This window comes from Vulpes lagopus, chromosome 15 (genome assembly GCF_018345385.1).
Source record: "Vulpes lagopus strain Blue_001 chromosome 15, ASM1834538v1, whole genome shotgun sequence".
Lineage (NCBI taxonomy): Eukaryota > Metazoa > Chordata > Mammalia > Carnivora > Canidae > Vulpes > Vulpes lagopus.
The window spans coordinates 27,802,699-27,824,798 of NC_054838.1; the positions used below are offsets into that span (position 1 = coordinate 27,802,699).

A 22,100-nucleotide genomic window follows, 5' to 3' on the forward strand; every position below is an offset into this window, starting at 1 on the left:
GGTCGTTGCCCTTTCCCTTTGTCCCCAAGGGACATTTAGCTATACCTTTATCGGAAAATCACTGTTTATTTCCTAGGGGTCCGGGGGCGGGGAGAGTTCTGCTTCGGGGCTCCGTTCGGGGCCTGCCGTCAAAGGAGACACCGAGGTGCAACTCTGCACAGGTTTTATCAGGCCAGGGCTTGTGGAAAGCTCCCATCCACCCCGCCCTAGTGAAATCAACCCCCCCCCCCCCCCGCCACACACACACACACAAATAGAGGCCGAGAGCAGCACGAGGATTATCAGGCACCGAGAACCTACAGCCAGAGGCGTGTGTGGGTGGGGCAGGTGGCCCGGGGAGGCACCGCCCTTCCGCGGGCAGCAGGGGCCGAGGGAAACCCTAGAGCCCTCGGGGTGGGCGGGGCCCCGGCCGGCGCGGTGGGCGGGGCCTCCCCGCCGGGCACTGCCGCTGACGGCGGCGGCCCCGCCCCCCGGAGGGCGAGCGGGCGGGGCGTGCGCTGAGCGCGCGAGCAGGGCCCGAGCCGGCCTGGGAGCCTGCCGAGCCGAGCGCAGCGGGCTGAGGAGTGCTTGGGCGGCGGCGGCGGCGGCGGCTGAGGCGGCGGCTGAGGCGGCGGCGTGCGCGATGGCTCCCGCCGCGGACCGCGAGGGCTACTGGGGTCCTACGACGTCCACACTGGACTGGTGCGAGGAGAACTACGCGGTGACCTGGTACATCGCCGAGTTCTGTGAGTGCGGGCGCCAGCGCCCGGGCCTGAGGCGGGAGGCTGGGAGGGAGGGCGCCAGGGTGAGGGGAGACGCCGCGTGAGGGAGGCGGAGGGCGGACCTGGCCGCCGGGGGAGGCCCCAGGCCCGGCCGGGGAGGCGGAGTGCGCCGCGCCGCCCGGGGAGGGGGCGGGAGTCCGGTACGGCGGGTGAGGCGCGCCGGGGTCTGGGCGGCTTGGGGGCAGCGGAAGGGAAGTGGGGAGCCCCCGCCGGACCCCCGCGGAGGCCTGAGGAGGCAGGGCTGGGCGGGGATTCCTGTCGGGGGCGGCCCGAGGACGGGCTGGCAGAGAGCGAGGCTCTGCTCGTTAGAATGAGGGCCCCGGACACCTGCTCCTGCCGCCTTCGGCCGCCGCCTTCGCCTTCGGAAATAAGGGCACGGGCGAGGGGCAGGTCCTAGCCTAGTTGGACCCCACACGCCAAGACTCCCAGGCCTTTCCCTTCCCATGCTCTGTCCTCGTCGGTCCTTGGGTCACCTCTAGGGAAGGTGCCAGGCTCACGAGAGACCCGGAGACCCAGGTGCCTTCGCCCCCCTGCCTCCTAAGGGTTAGGGTTCATCCGAGGACACTACTGATTCCACCTCCTGAGGACTTGGGGAGCGTGTCTCTGCAGCTGCTGCCCCTGACGGGCCCCAGTTGCCCCCTAGGGGTGTGTGTGTGTGTGTGTGTGTGTGTGTGTGTGTATTTCACCAGGTCTTATTCCTGTAGGCTAGGGAAGCACAGGGAAAACCTGCCACTCACTTCCTTTTATGCAGTTTACTTTGGTTAAGTTTTGAGAGCAGTGTTTGATCCTTCTTCAGGTACGTACCTGCTTCTGGCCAAGTACAGAACAACAATTATATATATATGTATGTATATATATATATATACATACATATATATATACATATATACACACATACATTTTTTGGGCTATTTCTTCTTCTTCTTCTTCTTTTTTTTTTGGCTATTTCTTCTTTTAATTGGATCCACTTTCTCAGCACATGAAGCAGCTCTTCTCTAACCTTCCCATGGTTGGGTCCTCTCCCCAGGCATTTGTTTGGCTTTGTAGGAAAGAGGCAAGAGTGTCATGACAGCTGATCCTACTCTACTCTTCACAGTAATTGGCTAAATTAAAAAACAACAGTAACAACAAAAGCCGACTCTTTGTACTGTTCAAGACTTGAAACCATGATTTAGGCTGAGAGTCACTTATCCTGAACTACTAGTTTAAAGTAATAATTTTTAAGTAATAATGGAAGTATATGGACACAGGGATCATTTGTAGTGTAATTACTTGGCAGCCCAAACGTTGGCAAGGAAGCGCTTTATCAATTTGTTGTTAGATCATGTTGGCAAACCCATACCTAGTGCAGAGAAGGTCCCTGAGAGGAAAGGACTTAAAACCATGCTTTCTGACCTGGGAGTGTGTAGCATGAAAAAGAGAAACTCAGGTCTTCAAATATTGGATAGGCTGTCCTATAGAGCAGCTAGACTTTCTGTATTTTTGGAATGTGGAATTAGAGTGTATGGATGGAAACTAATGGTGAGGGGAGAGATTTTTACATCAACATGCAGAGACCTAAACTAAAGAATCATGGAATGGATTGAGGAGAGGTAGAGGTCACAAAGTGTTGAAACAGACTTTGCTCAACTAACTCACATGAATATATTATAGGGAATTAATGTTTAGTTGGCCCTTAGGTCCTTTGCATATTTATGGGTGGATATAGGTAATAATGATTCTTAGTTTAGAACCAAGGATTAGAATCAAGAGAAAACTGACAGTTAAGTCATGTGAGCTATGAGAGTGCAAGATACTACTGTTCTGCCAGATAGCTCTGAGAAATGGGAAATGGCTTTTGGTCTTACCGTTCTCAGAGGAGGAAACTGAGCAGACTGCAGGGAGGGTTTTGACATAGGAATCAGGGGCTGCAAGAAGAGGGTAAGTGAATGTTGGTTGCCCCTTGCACATGTACCTTGGGAGAAAATTATCTGGAGGATATTGAGGTCCAGTCTTCTTACCCAGGAGGAAGTGGGTATTTATCATATTTTGGAGTAAGAGAATTTGATCTTTGAAAAATATGCTGGTTAATAATGATGTTGAAAATGCAGTTTTATCATTGTTATATTATTTATACTAATGATAGAAATATTAAAGATAATAATGGGAATAATAGCCATATCTTAGTGTTCACTGTGTACCATACTTTGCTAAGCACTTCATCTATCTTTTCTCTTTCATTCTTTTTTTTTCTTTTAAAGATTTGTTTATTATTCTAGAGAGAGAGTACTTGAGAGAGAGTGGAGAGTGGGGCAAAGGGAGAGAGAGAGAGAGAGAGAGAGAATCTTAAGCAGACTCCCTGCTGAGCTCAGAGCCTGGCCAGTTGTGGGGTGGGGTTGGGGGGATAGGGGGTGATTCAATCCCAGATGCTGAGATCATGACCTGAGCTGAAATGCCCCAACCAACTGAGCCACCTAGGTACCCCTCTTTGATTTTTACGTAAGGTTGCAAAAAGTGGTGTAAAGATAGTAGTATTCAAGTTGAGGTCTGATTCTAAAGCTACTATATGCCATATTCTTTCACACTTTAATTGTTAAATATTTCAGAATCCTATCTTTTTTTTTTTTTGTAAGTTGTTGAATCCTATCTTTTACCACTAGGCTGTGTGTATTTTGAATAGTAAAAAGATGAGTTTCCAGAATTGCATGTTTAAATTTTTTTTAAAGATTTATTTATTCATGATAGACACAGAGAGAGAGAGAGAGAGAGAGAGAGAGAGAGAGGGGCAGAGAGAGAAGCAGGCTCCATGTCAGGAGCCCGATGCGGGACTCGATTCCAGGACTCCAGGATTGCACCCTGGGCCAAAGGCAGGTGCTAAACCACTGAGCCACCCAGGGATCCCCCAGAATTGCATGTTTAGATGTGGCAGCAGTTCTGAGTCACTGAAATACCTGAAAATCTGTGTCTTAGTATCATCCAAGATGAGTTCAAATTCTCCTCCTCCTACTCTTCCCCCACTTCCTCCTCCTCCTCCTTCTTCTTCATTTCAAAATTCCTTTTTTGTTTGAGCAGATTGTAAAGGGGGGGGGTAGTTTTTCTTTTTAATGGTCAAAAATGTTCGTTCCTTGGTGTGCCAGAAGTTATAGGTACAGGCAGTCCTCACTCTTTATAGTAGTGACTATGCAAGTTAAAACCTGGTAAAGTAGTCTTAATGATCAATGGGAAAGGTTATGATTGTTCTGTTACCTTTAACATTTTTTGTCAAACACTATAAACCCTCTTATTGTTGGTTATAAATCTATAGAGAAATGAAAAAAATAGCAAAACTAATATTTAGTACACTGTAATTTACTTTTATTTTTTTAAGATTTTATTTATTTGAGAGGGAGTGAGAGAGAGAGAGAGAGAGAGAGAGCACACAATTGGGAGGGGCAGAAGGAGAAGGAGAAGCAGACTCCCTGCTGAGCAGGGAGCCTAATGTAGGGCTCCATCCTGTCACTCCAGGATCATGACCTGAGCTGAAGGCAGATGTTTAACTGGCTGAGCCACCCAAGTACCCTAGTAAACTATAAGACATTAAAAAAACATTGAGAATTAAAATGTGTTACTTCTTTGTAAAAGAACTTATCAAGAATAGATTGAACGGTGCTGGCCTTCTTGTCATATAACTTATGATATAGAATGAGTAATTTTTCTATGCCTTGGTGAATTGTCATATTCCTTCTAAGTTTGGTTCAGCTTCAACATTTTACTCTTTGCACTTTTTTTTTTTTTAAGGATTTTATTTATTCAGGAGAGACCCACAGAGAGAGGCAGAGCCATAGGCAGAGGAGAAGCAGGCTCCCTGCAGAAAGCCTGATGCAGGACTCTATTCCAGGACCCCAGGATCACACCCTGAGCCAAACCAGACATTCAACCACTGGGCCACCCAGGCGTCCCTCTTCGCACTTTCAATATTGTGAAATATCTCTGACAGTTCTTCTAATGCAGAATTTTTTGCTGGTGTCACTTCTTCTAGTCCATCTTCATCCTTTTCTCACAACCACTTTTTCATTTATGTTGATAAGTTTGCCTTGACTAAGTGTTCCTGGCTACATACCTAGAGTCTCTTGACAGCAATCAATATTGTCATTGTCAGCTATTGCTTTGGTAACTCTGTTTATGTTTGATTGGAATTTCACTTCCAACATTATCACTTTTTATTTCTTTGCTACACTTTAATCATTGTTGGCTATTTCCCTCTTTTGATTATTCATTTTGTAAAGTGTCATGTACATTCATTACCAGGAGATGAGATAACTCAGCTACACCCTGCTGTCTGTGAGTGAACTGAATAACAGATGTTCAGTGAATAATCACCAACAGTTTTTGCCTTGATTTTTTTTTTTAAGATTTTATTTACTTATTTATTTTTAGAGAGAGAGTGTGTGCATGGAGAGGGGCTTAGGGAAGGGAAGAGAGAGAATCTCAAGCAGACTTCCTGCTGAGCGTGGAGTGTATCACGGGACTCAGTCTCATGTGGAGATCGTGATATGAGCTGAAATCAAAAGTTGGATGTGCTTAACTGACTGAGGCACCCAGATGCCCCTCAAACCACTTTTTAGACTTAAGTATGTAGTTGGTAATTACAGCTTAGTAATACTTGAAGGTTAAGAGTATTTAAATCTCATTTTAACTTAATTTTTACCCATGTTGTTCAAAATATTAACTAGGAAGAATTGTCATTTGGCAGCACATGTTGGAAGATATGATAATTTTTGTTTTTATTTTTAATGGACCAATAATTGGTATGTGGGTAAATAAGAAGAACGAGGACCTCAAATGGTAATTTGGGGGAACTTTACTAAGTCAGAATACATAGAAGAGTGAACATTTAAATGAAAGTCTTGCCCAATGCATTTTAAGTTGTTTCTTTGATTTTGGGTTTACCCTGTTCCTTTGCCAACTATTTCCCCATTTTTAGGGAAGAAAAAAAAAACCTGGCCTGGAGAGTTTTAGGTAGTGCAAAAAAGTATTTTAAAAGAAGTAGAAGTAGGGGCAGCCCGGGTGGCGCAGCGGTTTAGTGCCACCTGCAGTCCAGGGTGTGATCCTGGAGACCGTGGATCGAGTCCCACGTCAGGTTCTCTGTATGATGCCTGCTTCTCCCTCTGCCTGTGTCTCTGCCTCTCTCTGTCTCTATGAATAAATAAATAAAATCTTAAAAAAAAAAGAAAAGAAGTAGAAGTATGGAGAAACATTTTAGGACCCAGCAAAATGATAGAGCCTAAAAGAGATAGCAGAAGCAGAAGCAGTTAGTAGTGACACAAAAGTCCTACATGTTTACTGTTGGGAAAGTACATAGTATAATGACTTGGAGCCAGGATTGAGATTCCTATTTGAACTTTGCTCAAGTTGAATGTTGTAGCTTTGGGCAGGTTACTCAATCATTCTTTGTATCAATTTATTTTCTATAACATGAGAATAATGATATTTAAGAGGGTTATGAGAATTAAATGTTATGTGTGAAAGTGTACGGTGAGGTGAAGGATCTGGCAAATACTAAGTTCTCAATAAATATTAGTTGAATTGGAATCTAGTCAGAATAAGTTTAAACATAAATCATGCTGTGTTACAGTTGAGGCCTCTTCATCTGTGATGGTTAGTTTTATATGTGAATTTGACTAGGCTATGATATCCATTTATTTAAATACTAATTTAGGTGTTGCTGTGAAGGTATTTTATAAATGTGGTCAACATCTACAATCAGTTGACTTTAAGTAAAGATTACTGTCAGTAATGTGGGTGGGCCTCATCCAGTCAGTAGAAAGTCTTTAAGAACAAACACTGAGTTTGGGGAGAGTCGGGGTAGGTTAAACTTTTTGGGGGTAGGTTTCCTCCTTGACCTACCTGACTCCTCACTTTAGTGAACCTTTCCTCCCTTCTCTTTTCCTCCTTTCATCCTTCTTTCATTTGTTTGAATATATTGAGAGTATACCAGAATTTTTAGGTATTTTCAGTAGGATTGCTTTTGCACATGATGTTCCCTTGTCATTTGTAGTTGCATTCTCTCAGTGGATACATCTTTAAAACCTGAGTGATTACTCCTTACAGAGTTAGATGTTTCTGTTTCCCTTGGAGGTCTTAAAAATAATTTTTTTTAAAGATTTTATTTACTATTTGAGAAAGAGAGAGAGAAAGCGAGTGCAAGAAGCGGAAGGAGCAGAGGGAGAGGGACAATCAGACTCTATACTGAGTGCGGAGCCTGACGTGGGACTCAGTCTCACAACCCTGAGATCATGACCTGAGTTGAAATCAGGAGTCAGAGGATTCAGATGCTTAACTGACTGAGCCACTCAGGTATTCCTCCCTTGGAAGACTTTCTACTGACTGAAAGATAAAGGCCAAATTCTAACATGGCATGAAAAACCCTCTTCTTTTTTTAATGAATATTTTCACAACAGTGAGGAATTTTGCACTTGATGTCTGTTCACCTATTGCCTAGATTCTGTTATTAACATTGTATTATACCTGTTTTATTGCATGTCTGTCCATTTATCCATTTTTTTTTAAGATTTTATTTATTTATTCATGAGAGACACAGAGAGAGAGGCAGAGACACAGGCAGAGGGAGAAGCAGGCTCCATTCAGGGAGCCTGATGTGGGACTTGATCCCAGGACCCCGGGGCCACGACCCCGAGCTGAAAGCAGATGCTTAACTGCTGAGTCACCCAGGCATCCTATTTATCCATTCTTTTGTCAATTTATTTTTTGACACATTTCAAAGTAAACTGCAGACCTCTGTATACTTTCTCCCAAATCCTTCAACATGGATATCATCAGTTAAAGTTCAATTCTTTGTGGGGTTTTTTGAGTGTAAAATTTATATTCAATGTTATGCCCAGATCTTATGGTATATTTGCTGAATTTTGAGAAATGCATTTATTTGTGTGATCAAAACCTCTTTTAAAATACGGAACTTTACCATGAAGCAAGAAAGTTCCTCATGCCCTTCCCTGTTAATCCTCACCTTCACCTTCTCTCCAGGACAACCACTTCTAATTTATTTTTCCCTACCATAGATTAGATGTGCCTGTTCTAGAGCTGCATATAAGTAGAATCATATAGTATTTACTGTTTGGTATAAGACTTATTTCACTCAGCATCATGTTTTTTAGATTTCACCAATGTTGTTGCATATATTGGTAGTTCTTTTTTATTACTGAGTAGTATTCCATTGTATGAATATACCACAGTTTATCAGTTTTCCTGTTGCTGTTGAAAACCTGGGTGCATTCATGTTTGGCAATTATAAATAAAGCTGCTATGAACATTCTTGTGCAAGTCTTCTTGTGAATATGTATTTTCATTTCTCATAGGTAAGTACTCAGGACTGGAAATACTGGGTAAGAGGATAGTTGTCTGTTCAATTCTATTAGAAACTGCCAGACCTTTTCTCAAAGTGTGTGTCATGTTTCACAGCATTTCATCGACTTTCTCACTAATATTTGGTGTTAGTCTTCAGTTTTCACCCTTTTGGTGATTATGTAGTTTTAGCTCATTTTGGGATCTAGTGTATTCTGAACTCTTCAGTCTTTGTTCCTCCTTTTCCCTGTAATTCCTGCTTTCCCTGGTTACACTGTACTCTTGCCAAAACAGACTGTTTATGTATTGCATGTATTAGATTCCTGTGCACTTCTCATTGTTGTGTTGTTCCTATGAGAGATAAATTGTTTTTTTTTTTTTTAAGCCATGAAGTTTGGGGGTAGTTTGTTATTCAGCAATACGTAACTGAAACTGTCTAAAGTTGAGTTTTCAGCAATTTTGATTTCCTATTGTGTAAACTCAAAGTATGCCAAATTATACCATACATTTTATTCTTAGAGGATAAAACTTTAAGAATAATAAAGTTTAATATAGGCCCTTTATCTGAAAATTTTGAAGAATTTTTATAAGCATCATTTTATTTATCCCAATGATGTACTTAGAAGACTCAAAAGAGGTATTTTACCCAATGAAAATAAGTAAGCCCTTCAAAGTTGAAATAATTGAGTTGCATGACTAGAAAAATCTTTGACTCATTATAGGTGTGGATTCCATCTTAAGATTCTTTAACTTTTCAGAGCAAGCTGGTTTTAGCAGCAAGAGGAAAGACTGAATAGACTCAGGAAACAAAACAGAACTTTAAAGTAATGCATGTTAAAATCTTGATAGTGCTGTAAAAACTGTTCTATGACTGGAATTCATTCATTTATACAAAATGATAGACATTCTAGATAAGATAGTCTTCCCAAAATGAAATATTACAGTTTCAGACTGTTTCACCTGCTGGGTAGCAATCCCTCCTCCACCTCTCCCCACCTCCTTTTTTAAGCAGACATGAGGACAGTCTGGTTTTGTTGTCTGGTATCCAGTTGATCACTGGAGTTCGTTTATTTAATTTTGCCAATCAGATGAATGTTCTCTGTTCTTCCACTATTTTAGAAATGTCCAACTTAAAGCTTAACATTGGAAGAGAATTATGACCTTGATAAAGGAGGACTGTTCTTTGGTTAAAAACATTCATTAAATAAACATTTAACCCCCTCTGTGCCTTTCCCTCATTCCATCTTCTTCCTTTTTCTCCAGAGATAACCACTATCCTTAATTTAGTGTTTATCATTTCCTAGCTTTTTACCACTATGGATTCCTAAAAATACACTGAAAATACACTGTTTAGGTTTAATTGTTTTATATAAGTGGAATTGTACTGTGTGTGTGTTTATTCTTCAACTTATTTTTTTCACTTAAATTGTGGTCTAGTATATGTATCATACATGAAACATGTATGTTTCATGTTCCCAAGAATTAAGTGTGTTGATGGGTTTAGATATAGTTCATTTATTTTTACTGTTTAGAATTTTACTGTATGAATATATTGATTTATCTGTTCCTCAGTCATTGGGTGTTTTGTTGTTTTCAGGTTTTTGTTATTACAAATAATATTATAACCTTTTTGTATATCTTAGCACATACAAATTAAGAGTTCCTGTATCTATTGAGTAGTATAATGGTTAGATTGTAGGGCATGCCCATATTCAACTTTCAGTAGGTCAGAAGTTCTCAAAATTTTTTGTCTCATGACCTCCTTTATACATTTAAAAATAGAGGATCCTGAAGAGCTCAGTGAGTTAAATCATTTGGTATTTACTATATTACAAGTTAAAATGGAAAAGATTTAAAATTTTTTATTAATCCATTTATGATTCATGCTTGTGAGAAACATGATTTAACTATGCTGTTATCAGTAGTCTGTTCCTTTTTATTTAATTTTTAAAATTAAAAAAAAATTTAAAGACTTTTTAAGTTATCTCCACACCCAACATGGGGCTCAAACCCATAACCCCAAGACCAAGAGTCATATGCTCTACCGACTGAGCTAGCCAGGTGCCCCAATAATTTGTTCCTTTTTATTACTGAGTAGCATTCCACTGTATGAATATACTGTAGTTTGTTTATCCATAGTCTTATCATGGACACCAAGACTGTTTCCAATTTTTGGCTATTATAATAAACCTCTGAACAATTTTTTGAAAAGATTTTATTTGAGAGTGAGAGTGAGTGAGAAGGAGAGAACATGAGAGAGAACAAGCTGGGGAAGAGGCAGAGGGAGAGGGAGAAGCAGACTCCCTGCTGAACAGGGAGCCCATTCTGGAGCTCTCGATCCCAGGACCGTGGGATCATGACCTGAGCTGAAGGCAGATGCTTAACCAACAGCCACCCAGGCACCCCTGTAAGCATTTCTATTTTTAATTTTTGGAGGAACTTCCATACTATTTTCCATAGTGGCTGCACCAATTTACATTCCTACCAAGACTACATGAGGGTTCCCTTTTCTCTACATTCTCACCAATACTTGTTATTTATCTGTCTCCTTGTCTTTCTGATAGTAGCTACTCTGACAGGTGTGAGGTGATAATCTCATTGTGGTTTTGATTTGTATTTCCCTGATGATTAGTGATGTTGAGCATTTTTTTATGCATCTGTTGGCCATCTCTATGTCTTTTTTGGAGAAATGTCTATTCAGGTCCTCTGCCCATCTTTTAATTGGATTGTTTGGGGTTTGTTTTGTTTTGGTGGTATGTGGGTTTTTGGAAATTAACCCCTTATCAGATACATCATTTGCAAATACCTTCTTTCATTCAGTAGTTTGCCTTTTCATTTTGTTGATGGTTTCCTTTGCTGTGCAAAAAAACTATACATACTTAAAGTTCATGATTTGCTAAATTTTGACAGATGTACTCCTGTGAACCCATCACCACAGTCAAGATTTGAACATATTCAGCCTCCCAAAAAGTTACCTTGTGCACCTTTGTTGCTTTATTGGTTGTTTCAGGTAGGAGAGTAAATATGGTCCTTGATACTCTATCTTGGGTGGAAGTGTAATGTGCATTACTTTTAATCCTGTCTGTATGCAGCCTATCTTGCTTATTAGCTGTCTGTTAGAAGTCTTTATTACTTAGTAACCATGCTGTGTAAATATTTTCAGAACATTGCTCTACCAGCTGTAAGACTAGTACAAAGCCATGTGTAACATCAATAAATGCTTTGCTTCTTTAAAGAGATTGGGCAAAACATGGCACTAGTTCTAAAAATGACCTGAAATTTAAGTTATATATTGAATTTATGCTTTAAAATCTATTTTGTTTCTTTTGCCTGGCATTTTCCCCCCAGGCTTTTACTGTCAGCTAGTATGTGCCCTTATGTTTAAGATGTTTATCTTGTAAATAGCAGGTAGCTGTTTCTCTTATTTTAAAAATTCAGTCTCATTTTCTCTTTCTGTGAATACTGATTTGATTACTGATACATTTTTATTTATTTCCTTCCTTTTTTAATGCTTTTTATTCTGCATCTCTTATATTTCTTGCCTTCTTGTGGCAGTGATAGATTTTTTTATTCTCTTCTCCACTCTACTGGTTTGGAAACTATAGGTTTGCTCTAGTTCTTTTTTCTGGTGTTTATTTAAATATTTTTTGAATACATGTGTGACTTAAAATCCAAACTTATTTCTTCTCTCCTTCTAGGTAATTCAGAGAAGCTACTTTAACTTTGTATATGCGCCTTCTAACTTACATGCTATCATTATTCAGTATGTAGTTCCACCTTGTATTAGTCTTTGCTGCATAACACATTTCCACAAATGTAGTAGCTTGAAGTAATACACATAATCTCACATTTTTATGGGTTAGGAGTGTGGGCCTGGCTTAGCTGGGTCATTTGCTTAGAGTCTCACAAGGCTGCAGCTAAGTTGTTAGCTGTGGCTGTGGTCTCATCTGAAGCTTGAATAGGGAAGACTTCACCAGCAGAATTTGGTTCCCTGTGGTTGTAGGATTAAGGCTTCAGTTTTGTGCTGGCTTTGTTGGATGGAGGCTATTAGCTTCTGGAGTCTGCCCTTAGTTCCTTGCTGCATAAGACGCCCCAAAATAGGCAACCCAACAGTGTGGTAGCTTGCTTCTTCAATACCAGCAAGGGAGTAAGAGACTCCAGCAAGATGGATGCTACAGTCTCATGTAATGTTACCACATACATGTAATTATGTGTATCTTGTCAGCTTGCTGTATCCTATTGGTTAGAAACAAGTCACGGGTTCTGCCAACACACAAAGGGAAGGAGTTACACAAGGGCTTGGATACTAGAGGTGAGGATGCTGCTGGCCACTTACTACTTATTTGTTTAAGATTTATTTATTTATTTTAGAAGGAGAGAAAGTGAGCAGGGGCAGGAGGGGTGGTGGAGAGGAGCAGAGGGAAAGAGTCTTCACACTGGCTCCACATGGAGCACAGAGCCCCACCACTGGCTGGATCCCATGCCCCCAAGATCACAATCTGAGCTGAAATCAAGTTAACCAGTTAGAAGTCCAACTGACTGTGCCACCCAGGAGCCCCTATCTTTTTTTTAAGATTTTACTTATTTATGTTAGAGTGTACATAGGCAGGGTGAGTGGCAGAGGAGGAGGGAGAGGGACAATGCTACTCCAGCTGAGCAGAGAGTGGATGCTCTGCTGATCTCACCACCCTGAGATAGAAATCTCAGCCAAAGTTGCTAATCTACTGAGCCGCCCCAGCGCCTCCTGGTGGCTGTTTTAGAATATGCTTGTAAGTAACCTTGTGTTTATACTTCCAAGTGACATAATAGTATTTATTGTTTTATTTGCTTTTTACCCTTAAACCAGGTCACTATGGAACAGTTTTCCTACTGTTTTTCTCTGGTAGGGGTGGTTACTTTTCTGTTTCATTTAACTACTGAGTAGGTAGTCCCTCAAGCATTTCGTATAGGTGATCTCAGATGCCGTTCCCATGCTTCAATGGTCCAGTGGCTTATCTCCTATTCCTGTGTGAGCATTTGAAACTCTACTTCCTATGATTAATGAGACAGGCAATTCACTGCCCTACCTCTTTTTCTCTGTAGGACAGTCATAACCTAGCCACCATATTGATTTTCAGTTCTTCTCAATTTTTCCCTCTGGGAATTGCCTTAAGTCTTTTGGGAGTTGAGCTGTGCATTGAAAAATATATTATTAAACTTCATCCAGAATATCTAGGTATTTGTAATGAGAGGATTTTTTGCGTGTCTGCCATACTGCTCAGTAGTATTTATTTTATTTTAGCTAACAGTTTATACATTTCAAAACTAGAAATACCATTAAATATATGTACATATAAAAATGTATATTATGTAAGATAAGAACTTCAATATTGGCATATGTGAAATACAGAGTTGAGAAGTATAATGGATAAAGACTTTCACAAACTGACCCTTGATGACTTTTCTGATGTAATCTTTTGCCTTTCTAAACACTTGCACTTTATACTTCAGCAATATAATTCAGCTTTTATTTCCTCGAACACAGAATGCAGCTTCATAGTTCCCTGTGTTTGCATACATTATTCTTTCAGATCCAGAATGTACTGCTTTATTCTCTCTCATCTCTCTTTACTTGGTTAATTCAGCCTTTTATTATTTTTTTCTTTTACATTCAGTTTTTTCTCTTTAGAATTTTTAATTATTATATTTTTCATTTCTAAAGGTGGTTTCTTTTTCAAATCTACCTCACAATTTCTGATAATTTTTTATTCTTTGGTTACTTCTTGTTGCTTTATTTCCTTAAACATATTGAATATATTTAATATTCTGTATCCACTAATTTCAGTATCTTTCATTTTTGTTTGTTTCTTTTTGTTTGTTTGTTTTAAGGATTTTATTTACTTATTCATGAGAGACACAGAGGCAGAGACATAGGCAGAGGGAGAGGCAGTCTCCCTGTGGGGAGCCTGATGTGGGACTCAATCCCAGGACCCTAGGATCACGACCTGAGCCAAAGGTAGATGCTGAACCACTGAGCCACCTAAGTGTCCCTGCTTGTCTGTTTCTGTTGCTTGTTTTGCTGTTCTTCCTTTATGGCTGCATGTTTCTGTATGTGTTATTGTCATTTTTGATGATCAGTTCATTTTTCTGTAGACTTGGTAAGTCTTTGAGGCTATGTTAGATTGTAAAGTCAACGAGGGAGGGGCCCTAGGGCTTGTTACAGTGTTTACTGAGACTTTCAATAAATATTTATTGAATGAATGATATGTATAAATTTTACATAATATTATAATTATTTACATATATATCTATATTCTCCACTACATTGACAATGCCTCAAGTTAAACTTTTAGCTCTAACTCAGTAACCATAGCACTTAGCACAGTACCTAATATAGGTAAGTTCTCAATAAATGTTAGTTAAACCAATGAGAAATTGCTTGGCATATTCTGCCCATTGTGATCTATAGAGTAAAAAAGATTTATTTTTGTCTGGTTGTCATTTTGAAGCCATTATCAGTGGAGATTCTAGAGAAATGATTAATCAACTCAGATAACCAGTAGTGTGTCTTGATCATGATCAATTAAACCAGAACCTTTTTCCAAACTTAACTACAAAAACAGAAAAATTTTTTTTAAAGTTTAATTTAAATAAGCTCTACACCCATCATGGGGCTTGAACTTAAAACTGCAAGATCAAAAGTTGCATGCTCTTCCAACTGAGCCAGGTTTAGGCATCCCTAAAACCAGGACTTTTGTAGTCTTGATACCACTGAAGGCTGATCATCACATCATTAACTGTTCAAGTAGTTAACTGGTTTCAAGGTATTGTGAATATACAAAGTATTAAACCAACAAATATCTACTAAATACCTATTACATATATAGTACTTTGCAATGTTGTATGATGGATTTTTTTCCCAATAGGTTTTATACTAGGTAAGGTATAGACTTAAAATGTGAAAAAGGTGGCTAGCAGAAAAGATAACTGATTTGTTTTATTTATTTATTCTTTAATATTTTATTTATTTATTCATGAGAGACACAGAGAGAGAGGCAGAGACACAGACAGAGGGAGAGGCAGGCTCTTTGCACAGAGCCCGATGTGGGATTCGATCCCGATGTGAGATCATGCCCTGAGCCAAAGGCAGAAGCTCAACTGCTGAGCCACCCAGGCATCCCAACTGACTTGTTTTAGTGAAAGAATTGTCTTAAGACATTATCTTTTTTTAGTAATACGGATCACAAATGAAAAGTTTTATAGTGGTTCAGATGAGTCTAGTATAGTTTCCAGAATTACATGGCTTATTTGTCTCTTAAGATTTATTACTACAGACCAGCACTCATGATTGTGTCTCTTATTCTCTTTCTTTACTTTTGCCTTTTCTTTTTGCATGTTGTGGTAGGAACACAGCTTGTTAAAGAAAAATGACATAAGACTGAATCTAGATATTCCGACTTGGGAACTATATGACGCTAGGCAAATTTCCTTAATCTTGCTGTGGCTCAATTTACTGATACATAAAATATGAATGATAAGAGCCAGGAGTGCCTGAATGGCTTAGTCGGTTGGTGTCTGCTCAGGTCATGGTCTCAGGGTCCTGGGATCAAGGCCTGCATCTGGCTCCCTGTTCAGTAGGGAGCCTGCTTCTCCCTCTGTCCCTTACCCTACTCATGCTTGCTCTCTTTCTCTCAAATAAATAAGCAAGATCTTAAAAAGAAAAAAAGAATGATAACACCCAGCTCATAGGTGATATTTTATGTTAGAAAGATTATGTAAGTAATGTCACTTGTATGATTCCAGACATATAAACTCAATAGAGGTTAGTATTCTTCTGCTTTATTCATTTTCTTTTGTTATCAAATTTGTGTGATTTTTATTCACTAATTCATTCTCATTTTTTTAAGTAAAATAAAAGTTAACTTTAAAATAAAGTCTGTATTTAGATTAAAGGTTAATGGAAAAGACTGTGAAAATATTCCAGTTATATATGTGTGTGGGTGTAAGAGCATTGCTGTTTTAGTTGGATCACAGAGAAACCTTTGTTTGCTACATAGGACACTTGTCTTGGCTGACCTATCTCATTTTCTCTGGTTTTCTTTAAAGCATTTTTTTTTTCAGACCTTTAAAAGCTGACACTTGGGCAATAATACAATGGAAAATAAAAGTCTTGTTCCAGTGGAAATTGGCCCAAAGTTATTTGGGTAGAACTAGAACAGTTCTTTTTGGTGGAAGGGGGTGGTGAGGGAGAGAGAGAGTGAGAATCTAAAGCAAGCTCCACATCCAGTGGGATGCATGGACTCGATCTCACTTCCCTGAGATCATGACCTGAGCCAAAATCTCTTGATTAAGAGTCTGATGCCTAACTGACTGAGCCACCCAGGGCCCCTAGAACAGTTCATTTGAGAGATTTGGGAATTCAAAAATTAAAAAACTTATATTTTATAGTCTTTAATTTTTCCTTACTGCTTATGAATTTGATTTAAATTAAACACTGCTCAAGACTTTAACTTAAATGAAATAAATTCATAAACTTACATTTTGCTTAATGTATTCTATTGAAGCAAGTTGTTCACACTGTTAAACAATGAGATACTGGAGATACTGCTATACATTTTCAAAAACAGCTCGACAACTCAGCATTTCATGTTTAGAAAATACATATCTCAATGATTTGTTTTCATTATGTTGACTTGGAAGCTGTCTAAAATAAATGAATTAGTTTTATTTCATTTTTCAGAAAACTGAAATTACCAGGAGGTTAAAAATATGTAAATCAATAAATATTTTAGAAACATATGTATAACCTTCAATTAGAGAATAAAGTCATAAGACATTTAAAGCATTTTGTTTCACTTTAAATTTTTTTTTCTTTTTTTTCTTCTTTTTTTTCACTTTAAATTCTAAATTGTTAATAGTTATGATAAGAATGTTTTACTTAATTTCATTTTGTGGATTTTTTTTAAAGATTCATTCATCCACTTTATTTTTAATTTTGAATTTTTAAAAAAGATTTTATTTATCTATTTGAGAGAGCGTGCATCAGTGGAGGGGAGAGGCAGAGGCAGAGGGAGAGGGAGAAGTAGGCTCCCCTGCTGAGATGGGAGCCCCATGTGGGCTTGATCCCAGGACCCCAGGATCATGACCTGAGCTGAAGGCAGACATCCAACCAGCTGAGCCACCCAGGCATCCCTCATTCATCCACTTTAGAGAGAGAGTGAAGGCAGGGAGGAATAGAAGGAGAGAGAAACTTGAGCACACTCTTTCCTGAGTTTGGAGCCCAACATGGGCTCCATCGCACAACCCCACAATCACGACCTGAATCAAAACCAAGGGTTGAATGGTTAACTGACTGCACCACCCAGGGACCCCTCATTTTGTGGATTAAAAAAAAATGAAATAGGATATTTCAATCTAAATTAATCTAAGAATAAAAGAAATAGTTTATAAAACAGTAGGAAAACAGGTTATAAGTACCCTTTCATTTGAATCCTGACTTTGCCTTGTTCAAGCTGTGTGATCTTGTATATATTAGGACAAACTGCTTAATTTTGATTTCACTTTTGTTGGCTGTCAAATTTGATTAAAAATACCATATAGGTTGGTTTTGAGGATCAAGTTAGAGAAATTAATGACCTTGTGTACTCTAAAGTACCATATAAAATGTCGGGTGATGGTTTTCTTAGGAATTTAGAATATTAGATTTTGCAGTTAAATTCAAACTTCCCTTTCATCCATGAACTGAAAAAGTACTCATTTTTCTGCTTTAAATTTCTCATTTTTTGCTACAACTAAACTCTACCTTGGTGCTCACATAGTTGTGGAGTGAAGGAATGAGTATGTTCAACCTCTTGATACCAACATTATGCTGTATTATTAACCTATTTACTAGATGGTTGGATATAGATGCTTTTGTAACTTATTTCAATAAGCCTCATCAAGATGTAGAGATATTATGTTAAGTCCTCAAGTAATAGCATAGGCATGTAATTGCTGCAGACTTGGGAGGCAGCCTAGTTTAACTGATGGACCTTGGGCTTGAGTCTAGTTCTGCCTCTTATTGGTTGAGCAAAGGTGGTCAAGTCATTTAATCTTTTGAGTCTGGGTTTCTCTAGTCTACTCCTTAACAGGGTTACTTTGGGAATTTAATGTATGTGTACAAAGATATGAGCTGAGCCATATGGTTTATTTTTACATTCATGAAAGTGTACAGAAAATAGTATTGTAAAAATTTCACAAGTTTGGGTATTTGAAAGGACTCATGAGTCTCCATAGAGTATATTCGCCTAAGGCTTTTATTTAGAAGGTAAAGGATGTGGTGTAGCAAGAGAAAGAGAGTGGACGAGCATTAAGCATGTGGGGGACATCAGAGAAACTGTCTAGAATCCTAATTTGTACACAGGTCCATTTTATCCCAGAATTGACCAACCAAGATCAGTGTGATAAATCTTGGATTGTGGAGAGTTCAAGACAACTCATGGTGGGGTATGTTTATGTTGCTCTGGTCATGTAGTCAAGCTAGAAAATACATATCTGGCTGACCATTTCCATCAGGTGAAAACCTGTCAGTAATCACACTGGTTTATATGTTACCAGGGGAGTTTTGGGTTTTAAATAGCACATCATAAATCTAATTGATCTTTTCCAAAAGCCAGATATCTAGATAGAGCTTTCCCAGTCCAGTTGTAAATTGATTGTCTCCTACACAATTCTATTCAGAGCACCTACTCTGCACAAGGTATATGGTATGCCTTCGGAATTGGCATTAAGGGTCATCATTCTTTACAACTAGAAAGATCAGAGATTAGTGATGAAGTTTTGGAATATAGGTGAGGTTTGGTGGGGTGAGGTCTGGGGCCGTTGACTAAGAAGGAATTCTTGAGACATCTTTGGTGCAAAATGGTGGTTTTGTTAAAGCACAGGGACAGGACCCATGGCCAGGAAGAGCTGCTGCCCTGGGCCTGTGAGGGTTGGTTGATTATATACCTGTGAGTTGAGAGGGGTTTGAGGATAGTGTACTCTCTAAGGAATTTAGGAAGCAAGATTTCTAGGACCTTGAGGGGGCTAGCTATTATTGGGAAAAGGTCACTTATTACCATCTAATAAAACATTAGTCATGAGACCCTTCAGATGTATATCGATGGGCCATTTGCTTGGGGGATGATTGGCAACATGTATCTTGGGAGGTAGAGATAAAGGAAATTTCTTTCTTTTTTTTTTTTTTTTTAAATTTTTTATTATTTATTTATGATAGTCATACAGAGAGAGAGAGGCAGAGACACAGGCAGAGGGAGAAGCAGGCTCCATGCACCGGGAGCCCGACGTGGGATTCGATCCCGGGTCTCCAGGATTGCGCCCTGGGCCAAAGGCAGGCGCCAAACCGCTGCGCCACCCAGGGATCCCTTTTTTTTTTTTTTTTTTAAATTTTTTATTATTTATTTATGTCTAAAGGAACTTTTATATGTTAAAGTAGACTTCCAGGATCCTGGGGGTTGGGCTAAGATTGCCTTTTTCCATTAGCAAAGTATTAACATCGAGGTAGTTGAGTCTGTAGAGGAATGTTTCTTTGCCTGTTTCAAGGACTTGTCAATGTGCGGGCCTGGGCTATACTTTGTCTTCAGTTAGTCCTCTGTCCTCCCATCAATTAGTGAAGAGAAAAAAATGAACAACAAAGTAATATTGGCACCTGGGGAGTAAGCACCTAACTCTGTTAGGATGTCTAAGTGATTTCCTGCTTTCTTATTAAGGCTTCACTGAGGAAATAACAGTTTAGACGGTTTTAAATGATGGGTAGAATTTTGCCAATGTCTAGCTCAAGTACCTAGCCAAGTAGGCATTCAGTAACATTTGATGTATTTAATTATTATATTTATGTACCTAAAGTAGGGGATGGTATGTTCAAATCCATATGTGATGAAAGTGCTAAGCTTTTCTGGGGCACTGATGATCCAATATGGTTGTACAAAGAACACATGGTGGTACTGTGAAGTGATTTAAGGACAGATTATTATTATTATTTTTTAAAGATTTTATTTATTTATTCATGAGAGACACATACAGAGAGAGGGAGAGGCAGAGAGAGACACAGGCAGAGGGAGAAGCAGGCTCCATGCAGGGAGCCCGACGTGGGACTCAATCCTTGGGCTCTAGGATCACGCCCTGGGCCGAAGGCAGGCGCTAAACCGCTGAGCCACCCAGGGATCCCCCAGGGACAGGTTATTAAAGCTCTTGGGCACCTGGCTAGCTCAGTTGGAAGAGCATGTGTCTTAATCTCAGGGTCATGAGTTCCAGCCCCACCTTGGGTTTAGTGATTATACTTAAAAAAAAAAAAAAAAAAAAAAGGTGGGGACACCTGGGTGGCTCAGTCAGTTAAGCATATTGATTTTGGCTCAGGCCATGATCTCGGGGTCCTGGGCTCAAGCCCTCCCATAGGGCTCTGAGCTGTGCAGGGAGTCTGCTGGAGATTTTCTGCTTCATCCCTTCTCTTGTAAGTGTACCCACATACTCTCTCACAAATGAATACATAGATCTTTAAAAAAAAAAAAAAAACCCTACAAACAATAAAGCTCTTACAAGATATCTTAGTTTCAATTTTATCTTACAGACAATAGGATATCCTATAGACCAGCAGTTTTTAAACAGGTTGGTTTGGGAACCTGTTTCAGAGTATACTCTGAAAACTTAATTGAGGACTTCATGGAACTTTTTTTTTTGTAGGTTATTTATACCAATCAATATTTGTCCATATTAGAAATAAACATATCAGCTTATTTTTCTAACCATAGCTGCAAGATTTTTTTTTAATTAATTAAAATTTTTAAAAATTCTGAGCATGCTAGTTCAGGTATCTGACTTGGGTAGAACTCATACCTAGAATATTTGGGACTCTCTGACTCCTTCCCATTTATGTTCTCCCCTCACCCTTAGGTAGCAATGGTTGCCTTGTGCTCCACTCCCAGCTGTTTCAGGCTTAAAAGACTGTAGACTTTATTTCTGGAGGTTATTGCACCATTATGACCAAGTAGTTTGCTCTTAGGCCAAACTGCCAGAACAGGAGATTCACTCCTTATCAGTCCCTTCTCTACGCAAGTGTTTGAATTCTTGAAACATCTCTTACACACATGTACCATCCATTGGATCCTTATTATCGTCCCAAAGCCCAGGATTCTGAGGCTGCATCTGTAGTTTTTATAAAGTCTTATCCTTTCTTTTTGTCCTCCCATACCACAGTTAAGGGGCATGAAAAAGACTAATGAGCTATTCCCTTCAGGTTTTCTCACTACTGTCCCCCTAAGTGGCAATCTTTGAGACACGGCATTAAGGGAATTTTGCTAAAGGAGATTCCTCCTCCCTTACTTCTTAATTCTGGCTTTTTTTTTTTTTTTAATTATTTATTTATTTATGATAGTCAGAGAGAGAGAGAGAGAGGCAGAGACACAGGCAGAGGGAGAAGCAGGCTCCATGCACCGGGAGCCCGATGTGGGATTCGATCCCGGGTCTCCAGGATCGCGCCCTGGGCCAAAGGCAGGCGCCAAACCGCTGCGCCACCCAGGGATCCCAATTCTGGCTTTTTGAATAGAAGATTGTCTTGATCCTGTGGCAGACTGTATGTAGTGTGTTAGGCTAGTGCTTTTCTCTTGTTCTCAAACTTTTTGTTTTCAGGACCCCTTTTGCCCCTTAAAAATTGAGATCCCCAAAGAGCTTTTATTTATATGTCAATTTTATCTATTGATATTTATCTAATATATTAGAAATGGAAGCTAAGAAAAATTTTTTTAATTTATGTTTTATTTCATTTAAAAATAATAAATATTCATGATGTGGGAAACAAAGGTAGAAGGAAATGTAGATAAAATTAAATGTCCTTATAACCTGCAGCCTATTGACAAATACTTGAGGCAGGCCAATATACGGTTCTTCTAGGAGGCTCTCAACTGCCTTAAAGTTAAGCCTTGTTAGAGGGATAAAAAACTTTAATGTGACAATAGCTAGGTCTCTGGTATCCTTCGAGTCTCCTTTAGCATATGAAAATCCTTTGGA

At 39.5% G+C, this 22,100-nt stretch overlaps 1 protein-coding gene across 1 annotated transcript in view; it reads left to right on the plus strand.

The window, feature by feature from the left end:
• Positions 1-462: 462 nt before the first annotated feature.
• Positions 463-22,100, plus strand: part of ACER3 (alkaline ceramidase 3) — a 159,035-nt gene continuing 137,397 nt past the window's right edge. The window contains exon 1 of the mRNA XM_041729977.1: positions 463-725. Within this exon, the coding sequence (XP_041585911.1) occupies positions 623-725 (103 nt within the window). The 5' untranslated portion in view covers positions 463-622. The remainder of the gene's footprint in view (positions 726-22,100) is intronic.